The following is an 18,298-nucleotide window of genomic DNA, read 5'->3' as shown; positions in this document are numbered from 1 at the left end:
GTTCACTTGAATTGTTGCAGCTTCCGCAGCCATAAGAAGTATATTGTGTAAATATTAATGTGCAGAAAAAGCGGATTTAAAATGGATAATTTATTGATGCCAGTGAAGTGCAGATATTGTATAAATAAAGAATTGTAATTCAGAGTGCTTAAAATGAAGAACATCGCATGGTTAATTAAATTTGAAAATTCAACTCCTGGGATAGCTTCCATATGCTACTGCGCTCATAAATTAACGCTTGTGTGCGCACGAAACTCAACTCGATGCCACAAAGATTTGCTGGTAAATGAATGCCACGCGTCAAACAATAAATATAATTGAAAAACTAATTTGAAACTTGGTCGACGATGAGGACGCTTGTTCCTGGTTGCTTCACTGCCTCTAATTGCAAACTAGGCGCAATTTGTGGAGACAAATGAGAAATGGCCAGGCGAAATTTTGCTGGTGAAATTTTGTAAATTTGCCTGTAACTAATTAAAAACACTTTAAGCTAAATTATTTGATGGCTCGCCGCCCGATAACTGGCAGCACGATGTACCATAGATGTAGATGTTGGATGGTAGATGAAGATACCAAAGTTTTTTGGGGGCCAAAGGCAGCAAACTAATTATAATAATTTATATGGCCGTATTGCTTGCGGATCAGGACTCGCACCTGGACAGCACACAGACAGCTGTGTTTACAATAATTGCGTAAATTTTTCACAAACAACAAGTGGCTGGCCGCTTAGCAAGTGGGGGCGGAGGGGAGGAACAATAATAACACGTTCTGAAGTGGCAGCGCAATTTGTTTGCTCGTGCTCTCAGCCAAAGCTTTGCCAGATGATTTGATTGCGCAGCCAGGTTACGGAGGGAGGGAGGGAGGTGGAGACTGCAGACAGTCTTCAAGAGTACTCCTACATTCAGACTGCCCATTCATATGAGTGTCTGTTTTGTGTTTCCTTTAGTCGGTGGTTTTATTGAAAAAAAAGCGAAATGTATAAAACGGAGACTGATTTGACGTTGATTTGTTTGCCGACTTCTGCTGCTGCCGCCTTTTGTGAAGATTTATGTGAAAACAAATGGATTTTCTTGCTGGGCCTTAGTTTGTTTTGGCGATAGAGATGTGCGTGCTGCGTGATCGTTAGCGCCGATTTATTGAATATTCGTGATGCATATGGTTAAATGAGAGCCATGAAAACATAATGCTATTATCTTTAATGCATGCGCTATTTGAGTAACTGATCAAATTCAAATGATTCTATCGGGCGAATTCCACTTCATCATTGTGTCAGTGTTTTGTCTAAATCATAAAGAAATCTTTTATTGCATTATTATGAAAGTATACAATTTGTGCTTAAACTGCATTCCAGTCAAACCATATTCTGTGTATTCAACTAGTAAAATGAACTTTTCTTGTAAATCACTTAGCAAATAATTTTTCTTTCATAACATGTTGACCTTTAACGTGCTTAACTTAACATTTTTAAGACTTGCACAAGCTATTATGCGATTAAACCATTGTGTTTGTGACATTATTTCTTTGCAGGCATCTGGAACACGTTTAACAGAGTGCCTACTCATGCGATGAACAATGCGCTGCAATTGATATCGATTGCAGTTGGCTTGACACGGCATCAAAGTGCTGTGCTGAGGAGGGGTCGAAAGCGGGGGATTGAGGGGGATAGGGGGACACGCAGGCGCCAAGGTGTAAACCTGGTGCAAGACATTCGCCAATCTGTGGACGCGCCTACGCTCGCCACGGCCCAATCGGGCCAGTGGCGGTTACCTGCTGACGGGCACAAGTGCGACGCGCGAGGATGAGCTACTGGGCGTGACAGGACGTAGAACGCGGCTGGCGGGAACTGGAATTGGAATTGGAGCTGGTAGTGAAACTGAAACTGAAGCTGCTGCTGGCGGTTGGCGCAACGAGTGTTTAATTAATGTGACGGACTTTAGTGATTTTCAAGCCGCGGTGACAGTGACAGAGACTGAGCCCGAGGAGCCCATAACAGTCACCGAATTGAGAGTGCCAAGCATAACGACCACAAGCATCAACATCAACAACGGCAACGCCAACACCAACGCAAACAGCACAAGCAACAACATTAACAACAGCACTAGCAACAACAACAACAACAACAACAATCAAAGCAACAACAACAACAACAACAGCAGCAACAACATGTCACGCATTTTACAGCCTCGTTATCGTTTCCGTGATCTGCTGCTCGGCGATTTCTCTTTCAACGATGATGGCGAAAGGTAAGTGAAGTTTTCTAATGATGAGACGAGACCAACTTTATGCCCACACAGCCAGCAGCTGTGACCACTTATCCAACTTCAGCAATGTTCTTCTACTACTTCTCTCGCACTTGGTCACAATTAGGAAAATTGCGCATACGCCCAGTTGTCTGACAGTCGACAGACAGCTGCTGCAATTTTCGCATTTTGTGTGTGTGTTTTTTTTCGTGTTGTTTATATTTTTTTAATTGCAATTAAACGCCGTCTAAATATAATTTTAATTGCATACACACAGCAGCAGCAGTGAGTGCCGTCAGTATTCGTACATATTTCATGTCACACTGCGGCCAAATCGATTAATCGATTTTCACTTGACATGCTTTTTTGGGGGTGAGTGGGCGTGGCGGGAGGCGGTACTGCGATTCGGTTCAATAATCGCGCACGTCTTCAATTATTCATTAACTGCAAATGGCAAACCTACGACTGTTTGAGTTCTGGGCCCTCTGACGTTCTGACATTCTGGCGTGTGTTCTGACGTATCCTGGCGTGTCCTGAGTGATATGGCTTGTAGCACGTTACCCTGGGTGATGACCAACGTCACACAATGAATGACCGAATCATGCTAATGCATTCATTGTGTCCCTGAATGGCTCGTGCAAACAACACAATGTCTGATCGCCTCAATCAATTTCAAATTTAATTACAGCCAGTAAGAGTGAAGCAAATACTTAATAGCGGCATTAACGAGCATACTTTAAATGCGGTATTATCCCTTAAGTAAGCTTTAGGTTGATCTCTCTGAAAAATGTTGGAAATTTTGAATCAAATATAGAAATTTAGATTAAAGTTTAAGAAATTACAATTTTAGGCTTCAATAGAATTATTTTTTACCCGCTACCCATAGGTTAGAAGGGTATTATAACTTTGTGGCGGGAGGAAATGTATGTGACAGGTAAAAGGAGGCATCTCCGACCCTATAAAGTATATACATTCTTGATCAGCGTCAACCGCCGAGACGATATAGCCATGTCCGTCTGTCCGTCTGTGTGTCTGTCCGTCTGTCCGTATGAAACAGACTATAAGAGACTTAAGAGATAGAGCTCTATTTTTTTCGAGTTTGTTTCAAATTTTTGCAACGCCAACTTCCGTCCCCGAAAATCAAAAAAAATGAATTACAAGCGTAATGGCGCCTATGGTGTATTTTTGGAATCTGGTACTATATCGATATAACAAATATACCGTTTGGTATATTAATAGTATTTTTGTAGGATTTTTGGTATATGTTGAGAATAATACCGCAAAATATATTGCTTTTATTTTTGAATTCTAGTTAAAAGTCTAATCGATCAAAGATTGAACAAACAACGTTATTAAAAGCTTTTATTAACATTAGGCTCGATCTTATTTTTGAATAAAATGTTGAATCAAGGTTTTAAAGCTTGAATTTCTTCGAAGCACTTTAGAAGTAGATTAAAGTTTAAATAACTAAAATTGTTGTCTTTAGTTCGAACGATTAAAATCCATGTATTAAATTTCAGATATACAAATTTGGTGAATTATTATCATGTGAGGTTTATGAGCGTTGAATAAGCTTTAAATAAAATGTTGGGAAATTTAAAATTAGTGCTTTCAAGCTTAAGATTCTTGGATAGAAATATATAGCTTTTTTTAAAGACAGTTAACGTAGCTTAAATCATTACTCATAAATCAGATATACATCTGATTAATGGTTTATTATCAATTTTTGCTATAATCAAACTATGTTTTAGCTAAATTTTCAATTAATCAAAGTTCGAACTGCAATTTAGAGAAACCCAAGCTTTAAGCTTAGGCAAACAAGGTAGCTAAAAGCTTAAATGCTTTCCTCAATGAATCCTAATAAGACGGAAGCCGAATTGTTTGCCATGAGTATTTGGGGGAAGCGCAAACAAAACTCAATTCGAGCATTGATGTATTCACTTATATTTGTTTGCAGCCACTATGAGTATTCAAATCAATTCTGGTGCGGGAAGCGAGAGCAACAAAATCGATATTCACAGATTTTGTTTGGATTTTATGCAAGAGTGCAATCGATGTCACAAAACTGGACGATTATAAGTGCAATGCAGTAAATGCGGAAAATTTTCAATTACGTTTCTGATTTTCCTTCTCTCTATTTCTATTTCTAAAAATGTCAATGTAGACAATGTAGTTCATTGTTCGTTGAGTCAACAATGTGGCGTTTTTTTTGGGTATGGAAATGATTGATAAGCAGCGAAACGAAGAAGAGTAAATGGAAAATACAGGGTATCAAAATTGAAAATCACCACACTATGAGGTGAATAAAAATTAGTTTTTAATTTGAGCAGTTATATGAATCATATACTTTATTTAATGGTCTAATGATCTGATGCAAAAGGTCATTAGTCCAACAAGGTGTTCCATTGTGTGAAATAAAGTCATTTGTCTAAAAGTCAGCGGCATGAAAGCAGTCATAATTTATTATTTTGCCATATTTTGGTGCGCACAAATTGTTGCCGGCAAGGAGGTAAATATTATATAGTTTGTATATCAAAAGTTGAATTTTTTGTTTTCGTCCAAGATATTTCGAAATGAAAATTTAAAATTCAACATTGAACCGGCGCAGCTAAAATGTGATCAGGATTATGTAACTGGATGTAAGACTGTGCCTAATGTTCCTGACCTTAGTCAATTCAATTTGACCAAAGCTGTGTCGAGTTTTACGATCAAAATCGAGGTACATTCGAAGACAATCGAGCGAGTCCTATTTAAATTTGAATACAAGGATGCGTGCCGATTTCTCAACAATCCGCAAATGAACAAAGTCTTTTCGCGCATCTACAATCACATTATTGTGAACAATACGAAATTCTTGTGTCCAGTCCAGGCTGGAGTTTATTACATAAATAATCGATTTATGATGAACTCGTTTACAATGCAACATCCTGTTGGCAAATATCGCTTGAATGTCCGCATGAATACGCCAAAAAGCAAGAATCCGTTTATCATGGAAGTTGATTGCAATTATCAGGTTCAGTACAATAAATAAAATTTCTGAAATTGCCAATTACATTGACATTTATTTTGATTATCCCAGTTGATGCTTTGCTAAAGTACGAAAATAGAATTGTAGTAAAAGTGAAGTGCATTAAGTCTTTGCGCAAAATGTACAAATCTATTCTCCAGGCTGTTGCCTGTTTTTCACTTGAAATAAAACTTGTGCGCTCGTCGCATTTCTATGAATAATGTTTTATTTTGCATAATGACTTTTAAGATAATTAACTGCTGCTGTTTTTCCAGTTTCATAAAGTTTGTTTTAATGTATTCCAAAACTATTTTCTACGACAACCAACAACGTCACTGCGTAAGCTCATAATTGCTAACATTTTCCATACTCTGATAAAGCGGGTATTGTAGTTTAAGTAAGGAAGAATGTAACACAGAAATTTGTAAGAAAATATAATATTATATAATAAAAATGAAATAAAATGGAATATCAAATTTAATAAAGATAATATCATTAGAATGAAAATAAATAATAAATATGAATAATGAAAGTTGAAAAGTTTGAATTCTTCTCAATAAATTCTGTAATTTTCCATAATATCCCCATAAAGCCTAACGAGACATCGCTCATATGTTAAGCTAATGGCCTAGCTCAATTAACTGGCGTTTAATTAAACCAAATGATGTTGTTTTGTTATATGTTTTTTGTTGCCGCTTGGCGAATCATTTAAACTATTTTTAATAGCTCTATTCACTAAGAGTTTCCATGCCTAAATACGTTCATATAATAATACAGTTGTCGAGGGAAAACTCGTTAGTTGCAACGTCAGCATGTTGAATAGTTCTGTGGAAACTCATTTGCTTGTGCTTTGTGTTGTGTGCTTCGCAATAAATGTGCTTGCCAAGGAGGAGGTGAATTTAACATACTTTTGCTAGAGCTTATCATACTTTAAACTTTTTATCAGGTGTTGAAGCGCGGCAATATGCAGTTGACAATGGAATCTCTTCAAACCAGCTCGGATCGTGTGCAGTTCGTGGAGTACTTTGAGCCAGTCGTGGGCAGCGATAAACTTCTCCGATTTAAGGTGATCAAAACAGCAACGAAATTCAACGTTGGCATCAAAATACGTGCTCTGAAGTCTCAGACTTATATGTACAGCTTGGATAAACTGGATGGGTGTCAATTTTTAAATAGCCCCGTTGCGAATAAGGTGTTTGGTAACTTTTATCGCCATCTCGTTGTGAACAACTCATTCTTTCGTTGCCCAATTAAGCCGGGCATATACTATCTAAAGAATTTCTTGACAGTCAATTTAATACCTGCTCATCATCCTGCTGGCCATTTTCAGCTGACTGTTAGCGTTAGTTCGCCATATAGTTCGGCTGCTTATATTATGCGCATGGTTTGGACTTATAGGATATCGTTTGTTAAATAAAGCAATGGAAGAGTGCGTAAATTGTTTAAGCTGTTTAAATATGACTAAATTAGTTGCGCATACGCCGCGTAGTTCGCGATATTCGGGCCTCCCAGCGGTGCCATAAGGTAACGCTCGATGCGTATATGTGCCAAAGTCATAAAATGCTAAAGTGTGTGTGTGTGCGAGTGTGTGTGAGAATGTGGCGTGTCGTCGGGCACAAAATCATATTTTGTTGCCAATGCCTGCTCTCGCCCTTTTGCATTTAATGTGGCGTAAATATTTTAATTTTTTATAAGCCCGAATTGCTCAGCTGACTGCGACGTGAGACGTGCGTAAGTGGCCGTGGCAGTTGCCATTCTAATGCCACGTAGAGAGACCGTGCCAAGCACTTGCCCCGCTGACAAGCCCTTGCCACTTGCCACGTGAACCTAACGCAACTAACCACCCATCGCATTGGCTCTCTCTCTCTCTCTCTCTCTCTGTCTTTCTTTGCCACATCATGGCCCACTGGCCCACTGATGCTTCCACAAATGCCTCCACGTCTTTTGTTATACTATATGCTATATATATACCTTGCCAAAACCATTGGGTTCTCTTTGTTTTCTCATCAAGCGCAGAATTTGCTTATCATAGCAAACAGTTGGTAAATATTTTCTTTATTTTCTTTCGTTTTTTTGAGAGCCGACTTTGCAGAGTTGTATTTTCGTTAGCTGTTTACTTAACTTACTAAGCGCTCTGTTGTTGTCTTGATTGCAATCTAATAATTACACGATTTTCAAAGAGAGTATTTTGCTTTTGCCTTAAACCTCTTAAAGAGAAAGACATCTATGTGCAGGTGACTTTTAAAAATTTCCTAATATGATAATTGTATTAAAGCGGATGTATGAACTAATATTTTGAACTTGAAAGTTATGTAATAATTCTCTGCCTAAATAAAAATCCATTTATGCAGTTTAAGTACATATTTACTTTTTATTCTAATTAATTAAATGTTTAGTTTTAAGAATTTTATTTATTTTGTGTCATAATGAAATATTTGTTTTTATTTATTTTGTGCCATAATGAAACCTTCATAAACATACTTGAATGGCAAAACTATTGTATTAAATTAAATGAAATTCTTTTGAATTATATTACTAGGCTTAGAGTCCTACATTTAATATTCTTAATTATAAGATCTATCAAGTTGTTTTTTTATCATTTTTATATTTTTTATATAAGGAAGACATTTTTCTATAATAACAATTAATTTTTGATTAACTTATTTTAATGTTTAAATTATTTAATGATAATAAATATAATATAATATACATTTATACATGTATTACAATCACAAATGGTAATTAATTGAATGAAACAAATAAATGAAATTCCATTCAATTAAAAATTAATAGTATCTAATTTAATTTCGAGTGTCTACTATATAAAAATATAAATAAAATGACATAAATAAAAGATATGAAATATTATAAGTACTCGTTTAAACTTCTAAAGGGTACTTAATATAATCTTGGACAAACGCTTTGTTCTGTCAACCTCAACTCCTTTTTTTTTATCATTGAGAGCTGTGGTCACATCATTCCCGGTAATATATCTTCTTTTTTTTTGTATCTACTTTACTTATATTGAAGCGTATGCCGGCTTCGTTTAAGCTGCTGCTCTTGGCAAGGCTTATTTTTTGTGTGGGCTTAAAGGCTTTGTGGCACCTTTTGTGGGAGCCCTTTGGGTTTTTTGCCCATACGTTTTGTTTCCGCCATGTAAAATATTAAACATGTATATACAGTAAGTTATATATACTCGAAATGTGGCATTTCATTGTATATCGTCAATGCTGACGACAGCTTCGAAGATTTACGATAACCGAAAATGCAAAATTTTATAGGTTTGAGCACAAGAAACATAAACTATGCAGACCCCAGGGCACCATTTAATTGCCTGTCCAAATGACTTACAGGATGGCAGCTTGACTTGGCTTCGCTTGGCTTCGTTTTTAACGATATCACGTGATGGAATCTGTTAATTTGTTTGCAGCCGTCAAAAGTGTCATGAAATTTACTTATTAAATCTAGCAAAGAAGTGTCTGCTTCCTAATTGATGTGATTTCAAAAAACCCTTTCGATATAAAAGTTTAGAGGTCGCAAAAGTAACACACTTGAAAAATGATGCCTCGACAGAAAACGCTTTCTTTCTTACTTTGCCCCCCAACCACTTTGACTTCATTAACAGCAAATTCGCCATAAAGATTTTTCATGGCCAAGTGCGCACTTGAAATGATTCGGAAAATATTCCGAGCGAGTGAAAAAAAGCCACGAAATTGCATAGCGTAAGATGAGTAAAACTGCTCAATTAGGCAACAACAAGAACGACAACAACAACGAGTGTGTTTCACTTAGCCAAACAACCACAGCAACAATAACAACCAACAACCAGCAACCAAAAAAATAAAAAGGGTTCCCTACAGCAGACGTTGTTTAATCCAGCGAAAAGTTTCCTCATTATATCTAAGTAGGGGCCGAGCGAGACAAGCGAAGGTAGAGAGTGTGAGCAGGATGCCAACACAGAGCTCTCTCTCTCTGTCCCTCAAAAGCCGAACTGAAAGCAGAAAAGTGGGAGTAAAAGAAGCACAGGAAGCGGATGCGGCTGAGTAATGGCAAATTACTTGTTTTTCGCACGTTTAACACAATTTTGTGTAAACAAGCGCGTGGCAGCAAAACAAAAGGGGCAAAAAAACAAGAAGGAAAGGAAAAAAAAGTAAGAAGTCCTGCACTCAACAGCAGTGAGTTGTTCCTGTAGCTTGTTGTCCAATTGGGACACAGCAGAGCCTCGCTAGAGATGACACGCTGGGGAAATTGAGCTTGACACGTGGCCAAGCAATTGAAAGAAAAATCGCATTGTTGCCATCATCATTGGCAGCAAATGAGCCAAGGAATCGTGACATATCCTTGTGCCTGCTGCTTAGATTTAGTCGTTTGTGCAAAGAATCATTAAAGCGCATCTATTTTTAGGCGTTGTACTGAAAGCCAGCCATGTGTAAGTCAACGTTTGGTCATTTGCTGCAACATTATTAGTTAATAAAGATGCTCATTTGCTTAAGGCTATGCAATCTTAAGAGATTTTTAAGGAAACGACAAAGGCTACATTTAAAATTTCTTTCAGCAATATTAAAGGTTGGAAAAGTGTCATTCAAACTTGTAAGATAGTACTAATACTTAAAATATTTAGTTTAATTCAAGATTTATATATAGTCCTTGTTTGTTAACTCTAAAAACGTTTTGGAGAGGCATGAAAAACAATATGAAAACAAATGTAATTGTAATGCCTTACGTTAATTTCTTAATTTTAATATTGACAAATCTTAATACGACAAAAAAAGATTACTTTACTCAAACTTTTTAATCTCCTATATCATACAAAATTGAATAATACATACATATATTCTATCTACTTCATGAATTATGAACCAGGATCGAATGGCATTGTGGTAAATTTTTAAGGTTTAAAAATATTATGAAAATAAATATAAAACCGTAATTTATGTATGTATTCCAAAGTTAAGGTAATCAGCAGATGACTAAAATAAAAAAATATTAAGAAAAATTATAAAAATATATATTACAATATTTGAAATTTTTTTTTAGTGTGACAACAATTTTGTAAAGGTCGCCAAAGCTGGACTAACGTTGACTGAAAGTTTTGAAAATAAAGTGCTATAGTTGCTTTATACTAATTTCGAACTTTTGTGACAAGATGTCATCTCTAGCTGAACTTCATCTGAATGCTATTAGAACGCTAAAGATTTTGCCATTAGCGTGCATTACACGGATTGAAGTTTAGGCATTAAAAACAAGCTGAAACTTAAACAGTTTTGGCTCGTATGTTAGTTGCGTAAGCAAAACTTGCCTCATATAAACTACAAGCTGTGTGCGAACTGGGAGTTGCAACATCATTTCAAAACTTTTGACAGTTGCTTCGCAGCAGCAGCAGCCACAGCAATCTCAAGTGCAGGTTCTGACACACACACACACACACACACACACGTAGATTATCACTGATATGAATATGAGTATGAATATCGCAGACATTTGCAGTTAATTTTACAAATCCACTGAGTACACACATGTAATCATAAAACTTTGAGCACTTTCGAGTCCGGGGAGGCGTCAATCATTTGCATGGAGCCTTGGTTGTTGCCCAGCCCTGATGAGCAGGTAGCCCTGGTATGTGCCACAACTCAGCATATTTGATGTCAGTGAATTGCCTGCTTGAAGTTCCTAGATTGCATTTTTTTTGTAGATGCTTTGATGCAGATACAAATACACAACTCCCTTTGGGGCAAATACTAGAGCTAGTCTATAATTATCTTGTGCAACAAGAAATTCAAGCTCAAAGTATTCGCATACTTTTGCGGCCTTTGAGGGATTAGATTGAAGTACAAGTGCACTCCTGAACGGGGTCGCTGCGTGTGTATCGGACCAGCTGTGCTTTATGCATATATTAACTGCTATTTTTAGACCTTTGTAACCTTGTAAATCCGAGTGGTGTCTCCCTTTTTTAGCCATTGGCATTTTTATTGTGGGCAGTAAATAGAAGCAAAATATTAAACTCAACACAATGCACTTGCATATTTATGCCTGCTCAGCTGTTCTTTCTATATTGCAGTATATCTAGCTGTTTAAGCAGCTACTTACATTTTTATGCTTTGCCATAAAAGATTGCTCCTGTAGTTTTATTTATTTGCACAATTCAAAATGACGTATATTTAGCATTAACAAAGTAAATTTAATCTGCTTTCCGCTATACATTAACATTATAAAATTGTTAATTTAACAACAATTTAATGCTGCTGCCAAGATTATTTACTGTTTATCGCTTTGTGGCAAATATTGCGAACATTTTTAATGACAACCTTAATCGAGTGGCATTTCTGTCGAATCAAGGTGTGAACTTAAAGTATGGCATTTACTTTAAGAATTTATATCTTTATAGTGTATATATTGTTGGTCAGCGTCAACAGCTGAGACGAAATATTTCATATTTTTATACCCGCTACCCATAGGGTAGAAGGGTATTATAACTTTGTGCCGGCAGGAAATGTATGTAACAGGTAGAAGGAGGCATCTCCGACCCTATAAAGTATATATATTCTTGATCAGCGTCAACAGCCGAGACGATATAGCCATGTCCGTCTGTCCGTCTGTCCGTCTGTCCGTCTGTCCGTCTGTGTGTCTGTCCGTCCGTCCGTATGAACACCTAGATCTCAGAGACTATAAGAGATAGAGCTATAATTTTTTTTCGACAACATTTGTTATGTTTGCACGCAGATCAAGTTTGTTTCAAATTTTTGCCACGCCCACTTCCGCCCCCGCAAAACAAAAAAATCGAATAACAAGCGTAATTTTAAAGCTAGAGTTCCGAATTTTGGTATATATAATAACTACTATAGTAGTTATGATTTCTGAAAATTTGGTTGCGATCAGATAAAAATTGTCGAAGTTATAAAAGAAATATTTTTGTATGGGCAAAAACGCCTACATACTAGGGGTCTTAGTTGCTTTGGCTGACAATCTGGTATATTGTGCCGTCTATGGTATATTTTGAATGCGGTACTATGTCGATATACCAAATATACCATTTGGTATATTTTTAGTATTTTTGCAGTATATTCGGTATATTTTGAGAAAATACCGCAAATTATATTTATTTTATTCAAAATGGGTAGCGGGTATCTCACAGTCGAGTACACTCGACTGTAGCTTTCTTACTTGTTTGGAATATTGTTATCCAAATTTCAATTTGAAAAATATTTTTAGTAGTAAATATGTAAAATAGTTAGAAATCTACTGTCTAGTATTTCAATAAAAGCAAAACAATGCTAAAGTGGTATTATAATAACAACAATACTATATCCCTATCATATATTTCCATTTAAAGTACACCATAGAATACTAAATATTAAATTGGTATATAGCGTAGCGCCATTAGAATAAATTACTATCAATTGCCAGTTACAAACATTGTAACTAACTTACATATAAAATATTTAGAGCACATCATTGAAATGCACCAAACATCTGCAACTTTCGCATGAACTTTGATTGCAACAAATACTTGTATCGATATGCATAGTTTTCAGTCAGAAAGTTGTTTCACTTTTGTGTAATGAAAATTCTATTTGCAAACGATGCGCGCTCTTTTATTTTTCATCTTTTTTTAACAGCTATCATAAAATTTGCATAAATCGCTGGCATCATTGTGGCTTCTTTCGCGTTTACGGCACAATTCGGGCTTCACAATAGTCTGTCAGTCTCTGTCCGTCTGCTTGTCTGTCAGTCTGTCTGTCTCTCTGTCTCTCTGTCTGTCCTTGTCTGTTTCCGTCTTGGCAACGAAGCCAGCAAGTGAACGATCCCAGTCAACGCGTCGCTGAATTGGGAGATTGGGATACTGAGACTGAGACTGAGTGTGGCAAGCGAACACAGTATCCTTCAGTTCCAGTTGGCTTGGTCTGATTCGGTTTGATTTGGTTTGATTTGAAATTCAAAAGGATATCCGCTTGGTTGGGCTGCCCCACAGCAACAGCAACAGCAACGGGAGAAACCAAAACAACCATTGCGAAATCGTCACTGAACTGCAACGTGGACTTCATCGAGTAGGCGAGATTTCCAATGAAATCTGCCAGGTAATTGATAAAATTTAAAAGCAACCAAATGCCGCTCATGCATGGCCAATAATTAAGTTGTATATACGCGAGTTGCTGTGATTGTTGTTGTGGCAAGGGAAAATGACAATTGGGAGGAAGAAAATGTTGTTCAGCTAATTTGCGCGCACAATGAAAATTTGTCAGGAATATTGAAAAGAATGCGCCTCGTGGAGTACGCAGCACAATAAACTGGCAAAAGCAAAGCTATTAAATGCGTCATTGAGCAACGTCACGTTGGGGAATTCAATGAAGCTTCGCTCCATCAACAACATTTCGAGTGAAGACGAAATGAGAAAAAGACATAAAAAGTAAGCAACTTTAATATTATGTTTGGATTTTATGCTTTATTCTTTACACAGAAACAAAAAAAACAAAAGTTGTCAACTTGCTAAGGTGCGGCATACCAAAAACTCACACACCCAAAACTCACACCACACACACACACACACACCTCCTTCGGTTTGAGCTCCGGAACTTTGCTCATAATAGAATTTTCAAGCATTTGTTGTTGCTGTTGTTGCCCTCTTTTCTCAGTGGCTGCCACAAATTGCCTTTTTCGCACGTTGATTGATTTTTGAACTTTTTTCTGTTTTTTCCACTCTCACTGCTTTTGGCTGGACCCGGACAAACACACACACTCACTCGAAGTGTATTGTGAAGTTGTTGCGAGAATCAAAGGCAGCAAATTCTTTAGAAAATTGCTGCGGTAACTTCTCGTATGTATTTGCCTCATTCTATCGAATAGTTTTAAAGGGCATACATAATTATTTATTTATAAGTATTATTTCATTGATGAGGCGTGCCACGTGGTGGTCGTGGGGGCGACACAAAATGTTGTTTGCCCTAAGAAACCGAACAGAACAGAAAAAATGCGATAGGTCAACAGAAAAACACACACAAAACACACTTGGAGACCTTGTTGCCAGCTGGCTTTGGGTATAAAGTACATATATAAATAGTACAATGACGTCGTGAAGTCTATATATAAATAGATGCGAGGCATTTAGAAGTAACGCATATGCATATGCGATAACTTACAACTTCCATTTCCGTTTCCGTTCTCGTTTCCCCATTGTGCTAAATCCTCATTAGGCATTAAGTATTAGCCCAGTTCTGTCCACAGAGAGAGCACTGCACGTGGAGTCCTTGCGTCAAGCAGCTGATTAATTACTCAACACGACAATTGAGTAATGTTGTCAGGCAAACAGTTTGAGCAACAGATTGTTATCGAACCGGCTCTTAAAATCGTACAGGGGAACAAAACTCCTGGAGAATTTATGCCAAGAATTATAATATTCAATATTATTAAAACATGGCAAATAAAAGTTAAAAAAAAAAAAATGGAATACTGTTAGAGAATCAAAGCAAGGAATTATAATTATTCCATATTATTAAAACAGGCAAACAAAAGTTAAATAGAAAATTAAAAATGGGAATTATAATTATTTAATATAATTAAAGCACGCAAGCAAAAGTTAAAGAAAGTGAAATGGATGGAGAATTGAAGTTAGAAATTATAATTATTCAATATTATTAAAAAAGTCGTAAAAATCAAAATCAAATTATGTGTAGCAATAAAATTATTTTCTCAATAGACGATAAATTCGCAATTAAAAAAGTTTTTAACAGTGAACATTTTGTTTACTGCTGAAATTATAATCTAAATAAAAAAAGATTTTTGAACAATAAATATTTTGATAACTGCTAGAATTAATATCTGAATAACTTCAATGTGAATAACTAAAACGAAAAAATTATAAAAACATTATACGCACATTATTCTGTTGCAGTTAATGATTGGTGAATAATTTGAAATATTTTAATTACTGGACTTTGAAGATTCAAACGGTTCCATTTGAAGACAATTTAAGCCCACTTTTTTTTGTTAACGCTTCTTCAGTTCATTTGCAATGGCAATTGACACATTTGGAGCGCTTCATTACGACGGCCTTTTGCATAATTAGCTGGAGGGTTCTTGTTCTTTTTTTTTTGGTGACCTTTTGTTGAGGCTTCTTAATTGCTGTGGCAAGTAATTAAATTGAAATTAAGCATGCGTCTCCAATGTAACTAGACATGCCATTACTTTGCCGCTTTCCCCGCTTGTTTGAACTGCAACTTGATTGTTCAATAATGAGTGTGAATACAAGCAGCTAGCAAAAGTAGGAGTAGCAGAAGCAGAAGAAGAAAAAGTGGCAATGGGAAAGGCGTGAAAGCAGCGCAAACACTTGGCATAGCAAATACTTGGCTCAACGATGGGTTAAGAATAGAAGCAGCTTGGACCAATATTGATAGACGGGCAAAATATACACTCACAGAAAGCCTTCATTCCTTCAGCTTCGGCTTCGGCTACTGCCTCAGATTGTTTGATTGCGAGTGCCCAGTGCACACTTGCGACAAAGTGCTGCAGGTCGAGTTTGCTTCCTTACTCTATTTACAGTCACGCTTTAGTTTTCTTTCTATTCATTTCCTTTTTTTTTGGGAGGGGGGTGGATCGATAGAACAGGTTAAAACGCGGCATGGTGCGAGTATTGATGCGAGTTTTTCATTAGGCTGCCCATCATGTTGACCTCTCTCTCTCTATATGTGTGTGTGTATGTGTGTGTGTTGACTGCCCACGCTCCTTTGCAATTTGCTAATGGAGAAGGGTTTTAAATTTCCAACAATCAAATGCATTGTGAGCCATAAAGCTGTACAGGCCAGGAAACAACAACAGAGGGACCTTAACAGACAGCAGGTTGAAAGAGTTGTGGCAATGGTCAAAACAATACAATTCGTTGTCCCAGAAACTGCGGACAAAACAGCGGTTACACGCTTGTACTTGACCCAAGCACACATAGATAGAGATAAACAGAGAGGGGAACATATAGAGCAGTGGTTGGCCCAGTGCAGACATTTGTGCACTTCCCAAAGGTACGTCAGGACCTCTACTGGCTCATACATCAATTACTGTCCACCCAAATGGCGTTCAATTAGCCCTCAAGCGTATATCGAGGAGCTACGACAAAGCTGTGACTGTTGCTCCTGCGCCTGCTTCCTGCTCGCTGTGTGCTTGCTATATGCTCGCTCGCTCCTCCTCCACTGGATGGCTTGGCATATTTAAAGTTTAACAAGACTGAGGCAGATGGCAGCACGTAGTGCTCTCGGCTTACAGCCGTGCTCGGTTTAGCTTCCTGTCACGTTTACCTTTTGCATAATTAAACCTTAACTTTGGTCATGCCACTGCCTTGCCACCTTCTTGCCTTCTCGCACATTTTTGCATTTCTCTTAGGTTTTCTGCCGAGATTTGCCTAATACTACTTTTGTGTATCTACATATTCACAATTAATTCCATATTAAAGTTGCCTTTAAAGCGCACACATTGTGGATGCGTCATATTGCGTATACGTCATGTTGAGCTCACTACTAGATCAAATATCCGACTCTTCAATATTTCAAACTAAACGCAATGTGTCAATCACAATGCAAACAAATGCCGCCAAACAATGCCCTAAGCGACACAACAACAACAACAACAAAAAGAATCGACACCAAATAAATATTGACTTTTATGAAAAGTGCTGATGCTGCTGCCTAACAATTGCAGCCGGAAAACCGGTGGTGGGAAGTGTCGTGAAAGGTCATCAAATAGAAAATCATAAATTCCAGCCAGCGTCGAATATTATATAATTTATGTGCGTGGATGGAGGTAGAGGAGGATGAATGAAGTTCCTTTTTTCTACTCTTGTTTGCCTGTCCAACTTATATTTATGTAATTTAGTTTTTTTTGGAATTTGAATTTATTTTTTTCCGACATTTCTTCCACTCACAACTCAAATTGTAAAATGGAAAGCAGTCGCTGGCCACGTTCGCGTCATTGGCAGCTGTTGTGTTATGAAAAAATGGGAAATTCCAAAGGTAAAACAATAAATACCGACTAACAAATTCACTTTCATAAGAATAAAAGCATTAATGAATATTAGTATACGCATAGTATAATTTGAAGGATTATTATAAATAATATATTATATTTAAAATTGTATATTATTAACTTAAATTTTTTACGGCAGCTTAATTCTTTCATTTAAGAGGCAAATTTGCAACACTTAAAAACATTCTTATTATTCAAAACATGTATGATAATTTACCATTTGTGAATAAAATCTATTCGATAACCGATACTAATTATTACAAATTAAGTTTAATCCGAGTAATTGTAACACTGTGACCAATAAACTTTTTAGTATTGCATAATTTCTTATATGTGTTTCCAAAAGAAAAATTATGTGGATTCAATTCATTATACTTGTATAATAGATAGAATTGTGTTTAATCTAGGCTTATCATATTTTCAAGATACAATTTGCTTGTATCATGTAATTACTACCAACACTTGATATTTCAACATAGTCTCAGCTACAGTTAGCAAATTTTTAATGCAAAATAGAAAGCTGGAAGGAGACATTTCTGACCCTATTGCGACAACACAGCAATATCTGTCTGTTTGTATGTATACCAGCTATATTTTGTACGATATGGTAAACTATATTTAGATGAAGTAGTTACCCTTATAGTTTTGGTATGCTTAAATATAACAAGTAAGAAAGCTACAGTCGAGTGTGCTCGACTGTGAGACACCCGCTACCCATTTTGAATAAAAGCAAAATATTGCGGTATTATTTTCAAAATATACCGAAAATACTATAAAATACTAAAATTACACTAAACGGTATATTCGGTATATCGATATAGTACCATATTCAAAATATACCATAGACAGCACAATATAGCAGATTGTTGGCCAAGGCAACTAAGACGCCTAGTAAGAAGGCGTTTATTATCTGATCGCAACCAAATTTTCAGGAATCATAAATACTATTATTGTTATTGTATATACCAAAATTCGCAGCTCTAGCTTTAAAATTACGCTTTCTATTTGATTTATGTGATTTGCGGGGGCGTGGCAAAATTTTGAAACA

At 36.6% G+C, this 18,298-nt stretch overlaps 1 protein-coding gene across 2 annotated transcripts in view; it reads left to right on the top strand.

The window, feature by feature from the left end:
- Positions 1 to 1,668: 1,668 nt before the first annotated feature.
- LOC132788814 (potassium channel subfamily T member 2) overlaps positions 1,669 to 18,298 on the top strand; it is a 145,605-nt gene continuing 128,975 nt past the window's right edge. For both annotated transcript variants that reach the window (XM_060796433.1, XM_060796429.1), the window contains exon 1: positions 1,669 to 2,243. In XM_060796433.1, coding sequence (XP_060652416.1) covers positions 2,164 to 2,243 — 80 coding nt within the window. In that variant the 5' untranslated portion in view covers positions 1,669 to 2,163. The remainder of the gene's footprint in view (positions 2,244 to 18,298) is intronic.

Source organism: Drosophila nasuta, chromosome 3 (genome assembly GCF_023558535.2).
Source record: "Drosophila nasuta strain 15112-1781.00 chromosome 3, ASM2355853v1, whole genome shotgun sequence".
Lineage (NCBI taxonomy): Eukaryota > Metazoa > Arthropoda > Insecta > Diptera > Drosophilidae > Drosophila > Drosophila nasuta.
This window is presented reverse-complemented; position numbering and strand designations above follow the sequence as displayed.